Source organism: Xyrauchen texanus, chromosome 24 (assembly GCF_025860055.1).
Source record: "Xyrauchen texanus isolate HMW12.3.18 chromosome 24, RBS_HiC_50CHRs, whole genome shotgun sequence".
Taxonomy (NCBI): domain Eukaryota; kingdom Metazoa; phylum Chordata; class Actinopteri; order Cypriniformes; family Catostomidae; genus Xyrauchen; species Xyrauchen texanus.
In genome coordinates, this window is record NC_068299.1 from 3,494,118 (window position 1) to 3,512,635 (window position 18,518).

General features: G+C 40.5%; 1 protein-coding gene across 1 annotated transcript in view; it reads left to right on the forward strand.

Moving 5' to 3' along the window:
• The window catches only part of LOC127617909 (fibulin-7-like), a 30,411-nt gene that overhangs the window by 1,896 nt on the left and 9,997 nt on the right, over positions 1–18,518 (forward strand). Inside the window, exon 3 of the mRNA XM_052090075.1 lies at positions 8,690–8,866. Within this exon, the coding sequence (XP_051946035.1) occupies positions 8,690–8,866 (177 nt within the window). The remainder of the gene's footprint in view (positions 1–8,689; positions 8,867–18,518) is intronic.

The window sequence follows — 18,518 nt, forward strand, 5'->3', positions numbered from 1 at the left end:
GTGCCTTGCTCAAGGACACAATGGTGGTGGCTGTGAGGATTGAACCAGCAACCTTCTGATTACCAGTTATCTGCATTAGTCCACTACGCCACCACCACTCCAGAAACATACATTCAGGAAAGTGTGTTCAAACATTTGACGTATAGTGCATGCATTATCCAACACAGTCTCGTGACAGTTCGTAATAATTCGCACAAGATGGAGAAATCGCAAGATATCGTACAACTTGGCTCGTATGAATAAGTATGACTCTTATTCCCATAGTGACTAGCCAACAGATTTTCTAATAGACACAGTACCGGCATCACATTTTAGCTAGCCTTTTACCCAACGCTTCATTTTAAGAAGAGAACTACTCTGGTTACTCATTCCACTTTGATTTATGCAATACAAATGACTGATGTACTGTATGTCATTAACCTGTAATACGCTTCCCTTGTCTCGTTCAAAACGTTGTTTTCTTTCTGCCATGGTGCACAATTTATTTTCCTATTGAAATCATGGTTATGGATAAAGGGTTAAACTTAGGAGAAATCGTAATGACGTTGTTTGTTGGCTCGTTTCCTTTTCCTTATGCAAGTAGAAGTCACAGGTTTTTGTACGAGCCAACACGTACTATTATTACGTATTATCATGCGACCGGATTGCATTATCTCCATGGACCATGTGAACGTAAAGTTCGAAGTTTTCAGTCTTCCCTGAATGGATTAGGAACATTTCCTTTTAGAGTAATCCCTCATAACCTGCATGTCCATTTCACAGGTTTCACTTTTTGAACTCTGACTGAATGATTTCGCTCAGAGCAGGTGTTTGTGATGTAATTTGGGCATCTGGAGTTGCTGCGCTCTAGGGCATTGTGAAACATACTTCAAAGCTGGATATGAACGATGTAAACCTGTAGGTCAGATTTCTCAAGGAGCCTTTATGGCAATTGAAAACCCATTCTATGTTATAACCTCTATTGGGCGGTTATGATGGTTGCTGTGGCATTCGAAATTTGAGAAAGCAATCCAAAGGCTGAAACAAAAGTGGTTCTTGCGATTCCTTACTGATCCTTAACTAAGTTCCACCTCTGTAACTCAATCAGACAAGCTTTACAGAAATTTATTTGACATTTCTGTGAACAGCTGGATTTTCCTAGATAGTCTCATGGCAACTTTTAATTATACATACGAGATGGCAAATTTGTAAGATATTGAACGCCTTGGGTCATATGGAAAGCACAACTTTTATTCCCATAGAGACCAACAAACAGATTTTCAAATTGATACAATACAGGTGTCAAATTTAAGCTAGCGTTTTATCCAACACTTTATTTTGAAAGGAAACGTCTGTGAACAACTTTTGTTTCTCATTCCACATTTACTTATGTAACACAAAAATAACGCTTCCCTCGTCCCATTCCAAACCCATTCTTCTGTGGTTCATAAAATGTATTGTCCCATTAAAATAGCAGTAGACCAGTTTATCGGTTTTACCGTTTAATCAGTGCCAATGGTTGCTTTTTTAGAACAATTGGTTATCGGTAAAAATCTACAGGCTTTCATCAATGACAATTTTCATTCATATTTTTATCCCCACTTCATAGCATAATTTGTTATTTTGGTTGGATAAATCAAGTGTTCAAAATTGAAGCCAGAGCAAAGAAAAATGCGTCTAAATGCCCCGTCAGCACATAAACTGTACATTGTGTCTCCAACTTCATGTCTTGTGAATAATATAAAAAAACACATCTAGTGATATATATATATACACTGGCATCCAAAGGTTTGGAATAATGTACAGATTTAGCTGTCTTGGATGGAAGTTGGTACTTTAATTCACCAAAGTGACATTCAACTGATCACAAAGTATAGTCAGGACAAAACCGATGTATAAAACCACACCATCACTATTTTAAAAAAGTCATTTTTGATCAAATCTAGACAGCAGCATCACTCCAACACCTTATGCTTGAGTAATCATGCTATTATTTAGCATGTAGTATTTGGTACTAGAAAATCACTTGCCATTATATCAAACACAGTTGAAAGATATTTGGTTCATTAAACAAGAACTGTAAATTGTGTTATGTTTAAATCAGATGTTTTTTGTAATTGTAAACTGCACCCAAGACTTTCACCCACTGTTGCACTTGTGTATATGGTTGAGTGACAATAAAGTGATTTGATTTGATAAATGAAGCTTAACTTTGTGTTGGTTTTTGAGTTGCCACAGTATGTAATAGACTGGCATGTTTTAAGGTCAATATTAGGTCAAAAATGGCAAAAAAGAAACTCATCAGTCAATCATTGTTTTGAGGAATGAAGGTTATACAATACTTGAAATTGCCAAAAAACTGCAGATTTCATACAAAGTTGTAACTACAGTCTTCAAAGATAAAGCACAACTGTCTCTAACAAGGACAGAAAGAGATGTGGAAGACCAGATGTACAACTAAACAAGAGGATAAGTACATCAGAGTCTCTAGTGTGAGAAATAGACGCCTCACATGTCCTCCGCTGACAGCTTCATTGAATTCTACCCGCTCAACACCAGTTTCATGTACAACAGTAAAGAGAAGACTCAGGAGGCCTTATGGGAAGAATTGCAAAGAAAAAGACACTTTTGAAACAAAGAAACACAGACATTGGATAACAGATGATTGGAAAAGAGTGTTACGGATCTTAACCCCATTGAGCTTTTGTGGAATCAGCTAGACTGTAAGGTGCGTGAGAAGTGCCCGACAAGACAGACACATCTATGGCAAGCGCTACAGGAAGTGTGGGGTGAAAGGTCAAGTGCAACAGGAAGTGAGGGGTGAAAGGTCACCTGAGTATCTGGACAAACTGACCGCTAGAATAACAAGGATCTGCAAAGCTGTCATTGTGGCACGTGGAGGATTTTATGATGAGAACTCTTTGAAGTAGTTTAAGAAATTGTAATAGTAATTTTTCACGTTATTAATGTCCTGACGATAAATTGTGATCAGTTGAACGCCACTTTGGTCAATAAAAGTAACAATGTCTTTCCATAAGAGCAAAATCTATGTTTTAATGTGTATATATATATATATATATATATATATATATATATATATATATATATACACATAAAAACAGTATCTATATATACGTGTGTGTGTGTGTGTGTGTATAATCCTTAATCTGGTGAATATATTGGCCATAAAAGCTTAATTAGATAAATACTTGAAGCATTTTTATGGAGCCAAGTGTCCATTATTTCAAAATAAGAGTTCCAAAATAAGTAAGTGTATTTCAGGCTTGTTTATAGTTAAAAGAACTGCAGTATGCACCAAATCTTCATTTTTGTTTGGTTATTATTGGGATTTTGGTTGCACAGTAAACTTCATCTGTGATTTGATACATTTTGAATGTTTTAGTCTATGGATGTCCCCGTCATTGTAAGGAAAGAATAATAATTTTTTTAATATTCTCCATCCATCCATCCATCCATCTTCAACCGCTTATCCGAAGTCGGGTCGCGGGGGCAGCTGCTCCAGCAGGGGGCCCCAAACTTCCCTATCCCGAGCCACATTAACCAGCTCTGACTGGGCGACCCGAGGCGTTCCCAGGCCAGTGTGGAGATGTAATCTCTCCACCTAGTCCTGGGTCTTCCCGAGGCCTCCTCCCAGCTGGACGTGCCTGAAACACCTCCCTAGGGAGGCGGCCAGGGGCATCCTTACCAGATGCCCAAACCACCTCAACTGACTCCTTTCAACGCAAAGGAGCAGCGGCTCTACTCCGAGCTCCTCACGGATGACTGAGCTCCTCACCCTATCTCTAAGGGAGAAGCCCGCCACCCTTCTGAGGAAGCCCATTTCGGCCGCTTGTACTCGCGACCTAGTTCTTTCGGTCATGACCCAACCTTCATGACCATAGGTGAGGGTAGGAACGAAAATTGACCGGTAGATCGAGAGCTTTGCCTTTCGGTTCAGCTCTCTTTTCGTGACAACGGTGATAGAGCGAGTGCAATACCGCCCCTGCTGCCCCGATTCTCCGGCCAACCTCCCGCTCCATTGTCCCCTCACTCGTGAACAAGACCCCGAGGTACTTGAACTCCTTCACTTGGGGCAAAACCTCATTCCCTACCTGGAGTACGCACTCCATCGGTTTCCTGCTCAATTTTAAAAAGGATCGCCCGATTAATCAATTATCAGCCTTTTCCACCACCTTAGTTATCGGTATCAGCAAGGTCCACAATTGGTCGACCCCTATATTGAAATCATGGTGAAAATCGACTGGATATTATTGTTACGTAGGCCTGATTGTGTAACAGTGTTTTCCTGTATTTATTTGGATAATTCCTGTAATATTTGGTCAAATTTAAATGTAAACATTAATAACAATCAAAACACACATGACTTTCATAGACTTGGGAAAACCAAAAGCTTGTCTGATAATATGATGGACAGCAACAGTTGCTAAGGTAGGATTGGTCAGTAATGTTTTGAAGGTGAGGCTCAGCGAAGGGTCAATTGGCGTTTTTGGCTTATGAATTATTGGAATAAATTATTTGAATCAGGAAAATCATTGGGGCTACACTAAAGGGCCTCTCTCCAATTGGTGACCACTGAAATGTTTTATGATCATGCCGTTTCAAATTATTTGCCAAATGAACGAGCAAGTGTTAGTTGCCAACAAAAGTATCTAGTCAATAAACAAAGTTGTTTTTGGAAAGTTGAGTATTTCAAAATCCTAATAAATGACCTGAAATGCCGCAAAATTCTGAATCTGGAACTAGTTGTGTTTTATAAGCTTGAAATGACTTCCTTCCTTTATAAAATAAGTGGTCTGTCTAGTTCTTCAGATTTGAAAAGGATGCAAATGTCTTGATTGCATTGCCTCAGTACTTTAGAAGTGAAGGGCATGTGTAGTTGTGTCTTTTGGCCAAGGATGAAAGTGCTCAAGGCTTTATGAGCTGGGCTTGGCTGCAGGAATGATCAAGTGTTACCTTTATTTGTAGTGGCCCATGCTTGACAGGGCAAAATTAAGCAGATTTCAGTGAAAAACTACTGGTCGCCTTCGATACTGAAGCACCGACATGAAACAACACAGGACGTTATGCAGTCTGACTCTTTTCCAGTAAAAACTCTTTAAAGAACAAGGTCTTTTAAATTCACATACTCACAATTACTTGAACATTTGGCTCTCAGTATCATGTTTTAGGTCAAAATTTTGCCTCTGATCCAACATGCATTATTGGATTTCTTGCATGTTACATAAGGCAGCGGTGCTTGGGATTTTAAACGTAATTCTGAAAGTTACATTTAAAGAAAATACACAATGGTATTACCATGGTTTTTATGTTGCCATGGTAATACCATGTTCCTTTAGATATCTACCGCAGTAATACCATGGCATTATTTGAAATACCTTGGAGTGCCATGTGTAACATCTGAACCAGTATACAGTAGATAAGATGAATCAAGCATGTTAAAGAGCAGGACTAGGGATGGGAATTTTAAGGAGTTTAATGATTCCGGTCCAACATTTTCAGTTGTACTTTTGTGGAAGAACTATTTAGAAAATAAGAAATTTAGTTCTTTTTGCATTTAATGTCCTCAGCACATGTTGCCAAATGATAACATAATTAACAGAGCAGATATAATGAATAAAAAATACAACTGTAAAATTAACACAATCAAATGTGTGTTTCAAAAGACTTTTTAGAGGCATAAGTGCAATCCAGTAATTTATATTACAGGAGGGCCGGGTCGTGATTCGCACACCCGGCCCCTAATCAGGCTAATTAGTCATCGAGAGGGATAAATGCAGACCGAGGACGGCAGTGCGACAGAGAGAGAGAGATTTACAGACAGCTGTCCGATACCTGTATGTGTGTTTGTCTTTTTGGTTAAGTTTTATATGAAACTTATTTATATTGTCAAGCTGGTTCCCGCCAACTCATTTCCATTAATCCCTTTACACTGGTGCCGAATCCCGGGAAGGAGGAAGGATGCACCGAAGTAGAGTCCTTGCCACTACCATTCACCCCAACGGCGCAGACGCGGCCATTCACCTGGCCTGAGAGCGGAGGAACGGCCGCCGACCGTGAGGGGCTCCTGGCCAACCGCCTGGAGCGAGAGGACCTCTGCCAGGGGCGGAGGAGAGCCCTTCCATCCACCAGAACACGGTAGGGCGTTCCTTCCGCCCGGGGCCAGAATACTCCCGGGGAGGTGCGGCTGTCGTCCATTAGAGGATGGGGGAGTGGCTGAGGACCAAGCTACGCCGTATCGGAGAACCGGCGAGAGTTTTCTCACTCTCTCTCCCACTCCCGCTCCGTGTTGGCCTTTCCCTCTCTTTTTTTAAATGTTGTGTTAATTTGGCAGGATCGCCGTTACGGCGTGTAGGTGCCACATTTTTTTTGTTTCCCTCCCCTTGTCCCATCCCTCATCCAGGTAGATGAGGATGACTTGCCGGCAGACGGGGTGGAAGGAACGCTCTCCCCAGGGAAATGGGGGGTTGTACGTCATGCCGGGGGCTCCCGGGAGCTCAGGAAGTATTGACGCTGACCACCACTCCTAGAGTCGCGAGGTCCTTGAATCCAGGGTGTGCTTCAGCCAGGTCTGCTAAGCAACCAAATTGGCCTTGTTGCTGGAGAGTGTAGAGTCACATGGGGTAACCTCCTCGTGGTTGCTATTAGTGGTTCTCGCTCTCAATGATGCGTGTGGTAATTGTGTGTGGATCGTGGAGAGTGGCATGAGCCTCCACATACTCTTGAGTCTCCACGGTGTCATGCACAACGAGTCACGTGATAAGATGCACGGATTGGTGGTCTCAGACCACTGACACTTGTCCTCCGCCACCCAGATTGAGGTGAGTAACTGCGCCACCATGAGGATCTACTAAGTAGTGGGAATTGGGCATTCCAAAATAGGGGAGAAAAGGGGGAAAAATAAAAGAAAACACAATTCTAAACAATCTACAATGTTTCATTCATTTTATTCTTTTATAAAATTACACCAATTACAACAAAACTCATGTGTATCTTTAACTACACATTGTCATATGAACAAGCAGTCAGTAAATGCACTGCCTGATTGGAGACTTACAAGCCTTTAGTACATTAATACATGTCACCAAAACAGTTTTTAATTCATTTTGAGTTGGACATGACAAAAGTCTTAACTTGTGCATCAAAGATTAATTCAGTAACTGCTCCGACTGATGTAATAGTGTTGATGTATAATGTGTTTAGACAATTGATTCACTAAAAATAACTGGCTCATAAAGAGTCATTAGTTCAGGAATCGTACTCAACTGGTAGTGCTGTATGCATCGTGCTGAAGATTGAAAAGAATCAGCTCTTAATGAGTCATTCGTTCGGGATTCGGACTACACTGGACACACTGTGCATTCCATTGCTGTAGCCTAGATTCAAAAGAACCGGCTCATAAAGAGTCATTCATTTGAGAATTGGACTACACTGGTTGCGTGTGTTTCTGGTTCATTAAAAAGATCCGGCTCATAAAGAGTCTTTAGTTCGAGAATTGTACTCCACTGGTAGTGCTGTATTTTTCATGCTGTAGATTCAAAAGAATTGGCTCATAAAGAGTCATTAGTTTGGGAATCGGACTGCACTAGACACACTGTGTGTTCCACACTTTAGATTCAAAAGAACCAGCTCACAAAGAGTCATTTGTTCAGGAAGTGGACTACCCTGGTAGCGCTGTATTTTTCGTGTTTCAAAAGATGCAAAAGAATCATACAATCAGACAACACTGGTCACTGTGTGTTTCACGCTGTAGTTTAGAAATAAATCATCTCATATGAGCCATTCACTCGGGAATCGGACTCAGTGGCAGTGCTGTGTTTGGCACTGGGAATCACTGTCAGAGAATTTTAATACGATGTTCCCTTCGCATCATGAAACATTAATGGAACTGAAAGTCATTCAAATCAAACGTCTGGTATTTTTAAAATATTTACATTTATGCATTTGGCAGATGCTTCTATCCAAAGCGACTTACAGAGCCCTTATTACAGGGACAATCCGCCCGGAGCAACCTGGAGTTAAGTGCCTTGCTCAAGGACACAATGGTGGTGGCTGTGGGGATCGAACCAGCAACCTTCTGATTACCTGTTTAGTGCTTTAGCCCACTACGCCACCACCACTCCTAAATATGGAATTGATTCTTCCCTCTCTTTCTTTGTGGATGAGTACATCGCTTAAAATTAAGTCAACATGAAATGGCTTTTGAGACTTGCTATAGAGTAAAACAGGATATTAATAAAGGTAGGGCAGGACTTGATTTCACTCATTAGAATTTGATTGGATTGTGAAAAGGAGAGGGATTGGTAATATCAGCCAAAAAGGAAAATAATTTCAGAGGCGGAGCATGTTAGTATGTTTTCATTTTGGAATAACGTGCATCAACTAACTTCACGGTCAGGCCAGTAACTTGTATTAGGAAAATAAATACGGTCAATTTGACTAATGAGACATGAACAATATACAAGCACTGGTCCTTGTTTTTCTACACGGAACATGTGTTTTTGTTTCCTTGTTTGTAAGCTGTCCTTATGAAATGAGGCATTTCCCATCTTTTCCCATGACGGACCAACAGTTAGGAACATATGCCTGCCTTCTGGCCCTACTTTTTTGCATGATGTGACCTCTTTCTTCTCCACCATTCCGCCTTAACCACCCTACCTAATCTCTTTTTTTCTTTTCCTGTCATCTCCAGCTCAGCTCTTGTGTCCATCTCTGGTGGCTCCAGCCCATGGAAGGAAGTTTGGCTCCAAGTTCCTCGCAGGACACGAGGTCCATTTCACATGTTCTCAGGGTTATCGCTTGGTAGGGCCAGGGACACGCGTGTGTCAAGACAACGGCACCTGGAGTGGAGCCACTGTTGTCTGTAAAGGTGTGTCATAAGCTTCAACTTGATATTCATCATACACTTTTAATCATGGAACCTCAACAAGTGAATATCACTGACTGCTGTTGATATTGAAATGTTCACTGGTCTTACATTGGCAATATATGTTCACTAACTAAAGTTTTACACCTAAAGAAATGAATGGTAAATGGTCTGCACTTATATTGCGCCTTTTTAACCTTAACTGTATTCAAAGCGCTTTATACTGTGACACATTCACCCATTCATACACACACACACACACACCAGTGATGGCAGAGCTGCCATGCAAGGCACTAGCCTGCCATTGGGAGCAACTTGGGGTTCAGTGTCTTGCCCAAGGACACTTCAGCATGTGGAGTCGTGTGGGCCGGGAATCGAACCATCAACCCTGCGATTAGTGGTCGACCCGCTCTACCGACTGAGCCCTTCCATCCACCGGAACACAGCACAGCCGCCTTTTGACGAATATAAAGACCAAGATCACTGTCACAATGGTCAGGAAAACATAACCAAAACACATTATATAGGCCGCATTTACAATGTCAACCAATTCAGATTTTTTTATCTTGCATAGATCAGATCATGTTGCATGCTTGTAAACAGCAACAACATTAATGAGATTTAAATTTGGATTCTGGTCACCAATTCTCCCCTAATTTCAGAATTGTCTGTTATTGCTACATGACAGCAAGAGAGATTAATATTATATGTATTTGTTTTGTTTATTATAGAGCTAAAGTACATCATTTCTGTGCCCCTAGTCACCAAATGTTGATATAAAAATTAAAATAAATATTGTTTTCAAACAGCTTTCCCAAATAATCCCACCATAAAAGCACTTGCATTAAATGTAATATTACATGTTAACATGTTAAAACTTGTTTATTGTTTGATCTGTAAATACATTATTTTATGGTCATTTAAGGGTTTTCGGCATTACTTCATCATGGCAAAGAAGTTGTCAAATGTGATTTATCATGCACAGAAATTTGATCATACTAAAATCATGTAAACATATTGTTTACGTCTTGTGACTATACTTTTAAACCAGTGACGTTCATTGTAAGTGCCTCACTGTATCCTCAAATTTAGCTTTTTTTTAAGGAAATGGGACGAGTTGAAAATTATTTTTGTGGAACAAATGCTGTCAATTAAGCTTAACTTGTATTTAACCCAGATTATTCCTTTAAGCCAGGATAGGATAACAAAATTGTAAATGTTTTTGCACCTGCATGCAAACCTACAGTAATCCTTGTATTCAGATAAAACGACGAGTAACACTCACACATAGCACACACATTCTTTGCAATGTTTATTACTCTGCTCTATGTAACTATATCTATTTTATTGAATACGTGGAATTCCTGGACTAAGATACCGAGCCGTTTTATTGCTGCGAGCTGGTAATCTGAAATCCCATTTAACATTACTGAGATAGTGTCGGAATACCTGTGCATGTGAAAGAAACTGTGAACAGCGCTGCTAGGGTATGGTACACTACACACACACTCGCACACAGATAAGCAGCGCTTAAAGAAAGAGGGGCATTCTTCGCTGTTGAGCTGCACTGAATGAAGCTCTTGATAAGTAGCATTAAATGTCCCGGAATGCAGGAAAACACCTGTACTTGCATTCCTGTCCACAGTGCCGTCTCAATAGCCTTCATGCTTTGAGTCCAATCAACTGGATGGGATACTGTAAAAAGAGCCTGCCTCAGAGTTCATGTTTCAACTCGGACTGCCACCACACTACCAGCCAAAAGTCTGGACACACTTGACTGGATTTGAATTGAACTGGTTTCTTATGATCTTCAAAATACTTTTGATTTAAAGGCTTATCATGAAATGCTTCGAATTAGATTTATAGACAAATATAAATTGTGCAAACATAGGAATTTCTTTAAAAAACAGTTGCGCTGCTTTTGCATGCAATATGTCATATTTTGTCCTTTTTATTTAGCACTTGCAATACATTTACATTTATGCATTTGGCAGACACTTTTATCCAAAGCGACTTACAGAGCCCTTATTACAGGGATAAGATAAGTGCCTTGCTCGAACCAGCAACCTCCCGATTACCAGATTACCATTTATGTGCTTTAGAGTTTAGACCACTACACCACCACCACTCACGCAATCAAGCGGAATCCGCTGAAATAGCACCGTGCTGTTTGTTTTTCTTTTCAGCACAAAACCGCCACATTTCTATCATTTCAATGTGAATTCGGCTCATTTAAGATTGCGCTTTATTCACAAAACTCATTGACTGTGTAAATGGAAAACACAATTTACTGTCGTACTAAAATATGGCAGATCACTGTATTTTATTTAGATGGCTGCTGCATCCTCCACTACATAGAGTCATGTTAATTAGGGCTGCAGCTAACGATTAGTTTGATAATAGATTCATCTTGAATCAAAAAAGCCTACATTTATTTCCTGTATTTTATTCAAATGTCTTTATTAAAAAAACATAAATGATTGTATGCTTTACACTGAGTACCAAAATAAAGCTTGAAATAAATAAAAATACATGTTACAATATAAATTGCATTCAAATGAAACCCTGTTTGTAGCAGGACAATTTAAACCTCTCAATCATAAATGATAATAAAGAAAACCCAAACCGTTATTTAAGTGTTAACTGGAAAGAGGTAGAATGTTGTAATGTCTTTATTCTGTAAATGTAAGGGACTCAGTACACTTACTGTTTATCTAAAGTATTATTTCTAACATTATTTGTAGGATTTCAATTTTGGTTACATTTAAACCTAAATTGGATATTTATTGAAAATGATTGTTCTCGCTTTCTCTGTTCTTATCGCTTTGACATGGATGCAGTCATGCTCAAGGTATAGACAGTTTGCGAAATGGAAATACACGCCTGAATTCAAACCATTTATGCACAATAAAATATATAAGTGAAACAACTCTATAGCAAATCAAACCGCAACAGCACTCTGTCAATGCACCTCTCAATCAGTCCACATTAAACTGGATGTTTATGATCTTTGAAGTGTTTTATCAAGCAAAAGCCATTTTTACTACTGTAATGTGACGTCACTGACACCACACATATCCGACTAATTCTTTCAACAGGAGCAGTCCATTCTTAATGAATTCCCCCTAAATTTGATGTACATGTATATACAGTTTAAGTCAGAAGTTTACGTACACTTAGGTTGAAGTTGTTAAAACTAATTTCTTTTAACCACTCCACAGATTTCAGATTAGCAAATTATAGTTTTGGCAAGTCGTTTAGGACGTCTACTTTGTACATGACATGAGTCATTTTTCCAACAATTGTTTACAGACAGATTGTTTCACTTTTAATTGACTATCACAATTCCAGTTGCTCAGAAATTTACACTAAGTTAACCGTGCCTTTAAGCAGCTTGGAAAATTCCAGAAAATTATATCAAGCCTTTAGACTGTTAGCCAATTAGCTTCTGATAGGCTAAGTGGAGTCAACTAGAGGTGTACCTGTGGATGTATTTTAAGGCCTACCTTCATACTCAGTGCCTCTTTGCTTGACATCATGGGAAAATCAAAAGAAATGAGCCAAGACCTCCAAAATTTTAACCTCCACAAGTCTGTTTCATCCTTGGGAGCAATTTCCAAACGCCTAAAGGTACCACGCTCATCTGTACAAACAATAGTACGCAAGTATAAACCTCATGGGACCACACAGCCATCAAACCGCTCAGGAAGGAGACGCATTCTGTCTCCTAGAGATGAATGTAAGTGCAAATCAATCCCTGAACAACAGCAAAGGACCTTGTGAAGATGCTGGAGGAAACAGGTAGACGAGTATCTATATCCACAGTAAAACAAATCATATATGGACATAACCTGAAAAACTGCTCAGCAAGGAAGAAGCCACTGCTCCAAAACTGCAATAAAAAAGCCAGACTACAGTTTGCAAGTAGGAACAAAGATCTTTTTGAGAAATGTCAACTGGTCTGATGAAACAAAAATGGACTGTTTGGCCATAATAATCATTGTTATGTTTGGAGGAAAAAGGATGAGGCTTGTAAGCCGAAGAACACCATCCCAACCGTGAAGCATGGGGGTGGTAGGATCATGCTGCAGGAGGGACTGGTGCACTTCACAAAATAGATGGTATCATGAGGAAGGAAAATTATGTGGATATATTGAAGCAACATCTCAAGATGAAATCTGTGGGCAGAACTGAACAAGCATGTGTGATCAATGGTAAATGGTCTGCACTTACATAGCACTTTTTTCTAACCTCAGAGGTTACCAAAGCGCTTTACACTGTGACACACACACACACACACACACACACACACACACACACACACACACACACACACACACACACACACACACACACACACACACACACACACACACACACCAATGGTGGCAGAGCTGCCATGCAAGGTGCTAGCCTACCATTGGGAGCAACTTGGGGTTCAGTGTCTTGCCCAAGGACACTTCGGCATGTGGAGTTGTGTGGGCCAGGATTCAAACCACCAACCCTACGATTAGCAGCCAACCCACTCTACCACCTGAGCCACAGCCACCCCTGTGGAAAGATCAAGGAGGTCTACAAACCAGACTCAGTTACTCCAGTTCTGTCTGGAGGAAAGGGCCAAAATTCCAGCAATTGATTGTGAGAAGCTTGTGGAACGATACACAAAACATTTGACACAAGTTAAACAATTTAAAGGCAATGCTACCAAATACTAACAAAGTGTATGTAAACTTCTGACCCACTGGGAATGTGATGAAAGAAATAAAAGCTGAAATAAATAATTCTGTCTACTATTATTCTGACATTTCACATTCTTAAAATAAAGTAGTGATCCGAACTGACCCAAGACAGGGAATGTTTTCTACAAATTAAATGTCAGGAATTGTGAAAAACTTTGTATGTAAACTTCTGACTTCAACTGTATGGATCAGTTTGACCAGATGGTGAAGAAAAAGCCACCATCAAGATTCCAGCATACATGGGAACTCCTACAATACCTCCAAAACTTTGGCTGGTAGTGTTTTTGTATAAAGTCTCAGCAGGCAGAGGTTAAGCTCATGTTTACATGCCATTAAGCTGGCCCGTGGCCTGATAGAACACAACTATTGTAAGCATGCTATTGATGACTTCCTTTAATATCACCGCTGGCTGCATTTGAGACATTCCAAGGGGTACAGTCGGGGAGGAGCGTGCATACTGTTGTGTGTTTGAAACTGGATGTGTATGTGTGCGCTTGAGAGGAAAGTTCAAGTTTATAAAGACAGCACAGACAGTGTAATGTCTGCATTCATGCAGGTGGGTGTGAGTCTATTTTGGGAGTTTTGCTTCCTCAAGCACCTTTGAGAGAGGGTGAAAAGAACATAAATGTGTTCATGGGGAGTTTAGAAATATTCAACGCCTGAAGTGAATCATTTACATCTGCAAATGTTTGCGCTTAAGCCTCCTGGGAAAGAAAATAAACATGGGAAGGATCGCAAGCGCTAATCTCGGAAAAAAAATCCTTTTCCAGAATGCCCAAACTTTAGACTCCATAACCCCTTTTTTCTCTCTGTCTTTATACAAGTCTTTCTACTTCAATTTCTTCATGTCTAATGACCAGTTGGAATACTTAATTCTCTCTGCATTTCGAGGAACTGTGGTGCATTTCTTTTCATATTGAAATCCCCCAATTTTGCTTTAACAATGTTATTAATAATACTGGAGGAGTGCAAAACTGCATCTGACAATGAATATTCAATGCATCGATGTACAGTCATCACATAAAACCCAGGCACGAAGTCATTTATTACATGGTTTCTTACAAGTTAAATAAATAAATCAACATGAATATTGATATAAATTGAAATAAATGTATTAGCTTACTGTGATGAGGAAGAGGGCGGGGCGTGAGTGTGCGCGGCCGGCCCCCAATTGGGTTAATCAGCCCAGGAGAGGAATAAAGCTGAGCTGGATGTGGCAGTTCGACAGAGAGAGAGCCACACACAGCTGCCGTGTGTGTTTATTTTTGTGTCTTTTTACGTTTTCATTAAACAATATTTTGATGGTTCGTCCGGTTCCCGCCTCCTCCTTGCCAATTTTAAATCTTTGTAACATTTACTTATAAATTAGCTTAATGCTTAATGTTACATTGGTGCCAAAACCCGTGAAGAAGGAGGGATGCGCTGTCGTGGAGTCCACACCACTGCCGTCTGCCAAAAGGAGCAGCCGCTGCCGTCTGACGGGGGATGAAAGAGTTGCTGCAGGCCGCCGCCATCCGCGTGGGGATGAGTGGCTCACTACAGGATGCCAGAGTGTGGAGTTGCGTTACATCCACCAGGGGTTTAGGTCTTGCTCCAGTCCGCCCAGGGAGGAGCAGCTGTCGTCCGCCAGAGGGTGGAGGAACAGTCGAGGACCAGGCGACGGCATGTCTGGGAACCGGCGAACAATTTTCTCTCTCACTGGCGTTCCGCCTCGCTCTTTCCCTCTCCCCTTTTCCCACCCCTTGTCTCCCTCCCAGGTCTCGAAAGGTGGGGAAAGCCTGCCGGCAGGCATGGTCAGAAGGGCAACACTCGCCCCCCCACGCCCTGAGGCAAAGGAGGGAGGAGTGTGATGAGGAGGAGTGCGAGGCCGGGCCGTGATAGTGCCCCCAATCAGGCTAATCAGCCGAGGAAAGGGATAAAGCCAAGCCGGATGTGGCAGTTCAACAGAGAGAGAGAGCTGCACACAGCTGCCATGTGTGTTTATGTTTGTGTCTATTTAAGTTTACATTAAACATTATTTTGATGGTTCGTCCAGTTCCCGCCTCCTCCTTGCCCATTTTAAACCTGCTACATTTACTTATAAATTAGCTTAATGCTTCCACTACGAAATCTAGAACATAGAAATTTAGAAAACAACCGGCCTAGTAATGAAATGAAAACAATGTGCTAGCTACTATTAATGAAGTCCTCTATGGCCATTTTCACTAGAGTTATACTAACCGTTTCAGTCTCCAGAATCACTTAGCAAGCTAGCTCATAAGCTATTCTAACTTGCCTTGATGTGAGAAGAAAGAGTGATAGGGGGGAAACTAGCATAGCTACTGTAAGTAGGAAATATACAATGGTCAATTGTATATACACTCACCTAAAGTATTATTAGGAACACCATACTAATACTGTGTTTGACCCCCTTTCGCCTTCAGAACTGCCTTAATTCTACGTGGCATTGATTCAACATGGTGCTGAAAGCATTCTTTAGAAATGTTGGCCCATATTGATAGGATAGCATCTTGCAGTTGATGGAGATTTGTGGGATGCACATCCAGGGCACGAAGCTCCCGTTCCACCACATCCCAAAGATGCTCTATTGGGTTGAGATCTGGTGACTGTGGGGGCCATTTTAGTACAGTGAACTCATTGTCATGTTCAAGAAACCAATTTGAAATTATTGGAGCTTTGTGACATGGTGCATTATCCTGCTGGAAGTAGCCATCAGAGGATGGGTACATGGTGGCCATAAAGGGATGGACATGGTCAGAAACAATGCTCAGGTAGGCCGTGGCATTTAAACGATGCCCAATTGACACTAAGGGGGCTAAAGTGTGCCAAGAAAACATCCCCCACACCATTACACCACCACCACCAGCCTGCACATTGGTAACAAGGCATGATGGATCCATGTTCTCATTCTGTTTACGCCAAATTCTGACTCTACCATCTGAATGTCTCAACAGAAATCGAGACTCATCAGACCAGGCAACATTTTTCCAGTCTTCAACTGTCCAATTTTGGTGAGCTCTTGCAAATTGTAGCCTCTTTTTCCTATTTGTAGTGGAGATGAGTGGTACCCGGTGGGGTCTTCTGCTGTTGTAGCCCATCCGCCTCAAGGTTGTGCGTGTTGTGGCTTCACAAATGCTTTGCTGCATACCTCGGTTGTAGCGAGTGGTTATTTCAGGCAAAGTTGCTCTTCTATCAGCTTGAATCAGTCGGCCCATTCTCCTCTGACCTCTAGCATCAACAAGGCATTTTCGCCCACAGGACTGCCGCATACTGGATGTTTTTCCCTTTTCACACCATTCTTTGTAAACCCTAGAAATGGTTGTGCATGAAAATCCCAGTAACTGAGCAGATTGTGAAATACTCAGACCGGCCCGTCTGGCACCAACAACCATGCCACGCTCAAAATTGCTTAAATCACCTTTCTTTCCCATTCTGACATTGCAGGAGATTGTCTTGACCAGGACCACACCCCTAAATGCATTGAAGCAACTGCCATGTGATTGGTTGATTAGATAATTGCATTAATGAGAAATTGAACAGGTGTCCCTAATAATCCTTTAGGTGAGTGGATATATACAATACAATAAACAGTTTAGTGCCCATTATGCATAATTATTACATGTCTCTCTGTAATACTTGATTCTAATTGTCAATCCTGCAGTCAAATCTGAACAAAGTGACGTTTCATTGGTTATCAGGTGACATTTTGCAAGTCATCTTTCCTACTTCTCGTATCATTGCGATCTTTACAAGTAAGCAAGTAAAATAATTTAAACTCAAATAAATATTTCATGACCATTTACTTGTTAATTTGGCAAGTAGTCATGTAATAAGCAGGATAATGAGCGAATCAATACTTCATGTCCATTTATTTATTTATTTATTTTTTATAAATATATAACTAGGCATGTAACATTTTTTTGTTATATGTTTATTTTGGTATTTTAAGTTTGGTAAGAAAAATAAGCTTAATTCAAAATTGATGTCACTGTTTTTTCTTACCCCATTGGCAAACAGTTTTCCTTGTTTATTGCATGTAGAAGCTTAAAGATATATTTTCTGAAAACAAGTTTTAATATCTTACGTAGTTTTGCTTCTCAACGTTTGATCCTCACATGGGCCTCACAAACACATTCGTACTGTCCAATAAAGATATTTACAGCAACGGCAGTAAATTCCCATCTCGAGAGCAGATGGAAGTTTTGCTGCCTGCAGCTGCTGTAGACAGATGTTGTGTGGCACATTAGCTACTGTAAACCAAACCGACTGACAACCGTTAACGATTGTGGATACAAACACTGCTCACAACAGACTGTGTATGTGACCGTGGCCAAAAGAGAGAACCATAGTTTGGTGTAACTGTGGTTTTAGGGGCTGCTCGACATTCCCTCTCTGAACTATTCCTCCGTTTCGCCATACCATTGTTAACATTCCAGGATATCTGTTTCATTTTACTGTGCCATTCTGTATTGAAAAAGGGAATAATGTCGGCTTGTATAATTCCAATAACAATTCCGGTGTTTTCCATGGGCACATAATCTTGAGCTCTGTACAGACAAGAAGATAAGAATCTGGAATATTTGAAGTATTTCTTTCATTCCGGATTAATGAGGATCATACGCCCCATGTTAAAGATGGTTTTCCATATAATCCAAACAAGAACAAAGGCTAATCTAGTGCCTTTCTCAAAGCATGTGAATAAACACTCCAGTCAGAAGCACTTTCATATTTGCAGAAATCTGAAGAAAGTCCAAAATCAAAAGGAAGAAATTGCATTTGCTTAAAGACAATGAAGTATATTTTTAGGATGTTGAAGATTATTTAAATTAGTGATTCTTATGAAACCTGTCAAGAAAAAGCCCTGGTTAAACTTTATGCAAAATAAAATCAATGCATATAAATGTATAAAGAAAGAA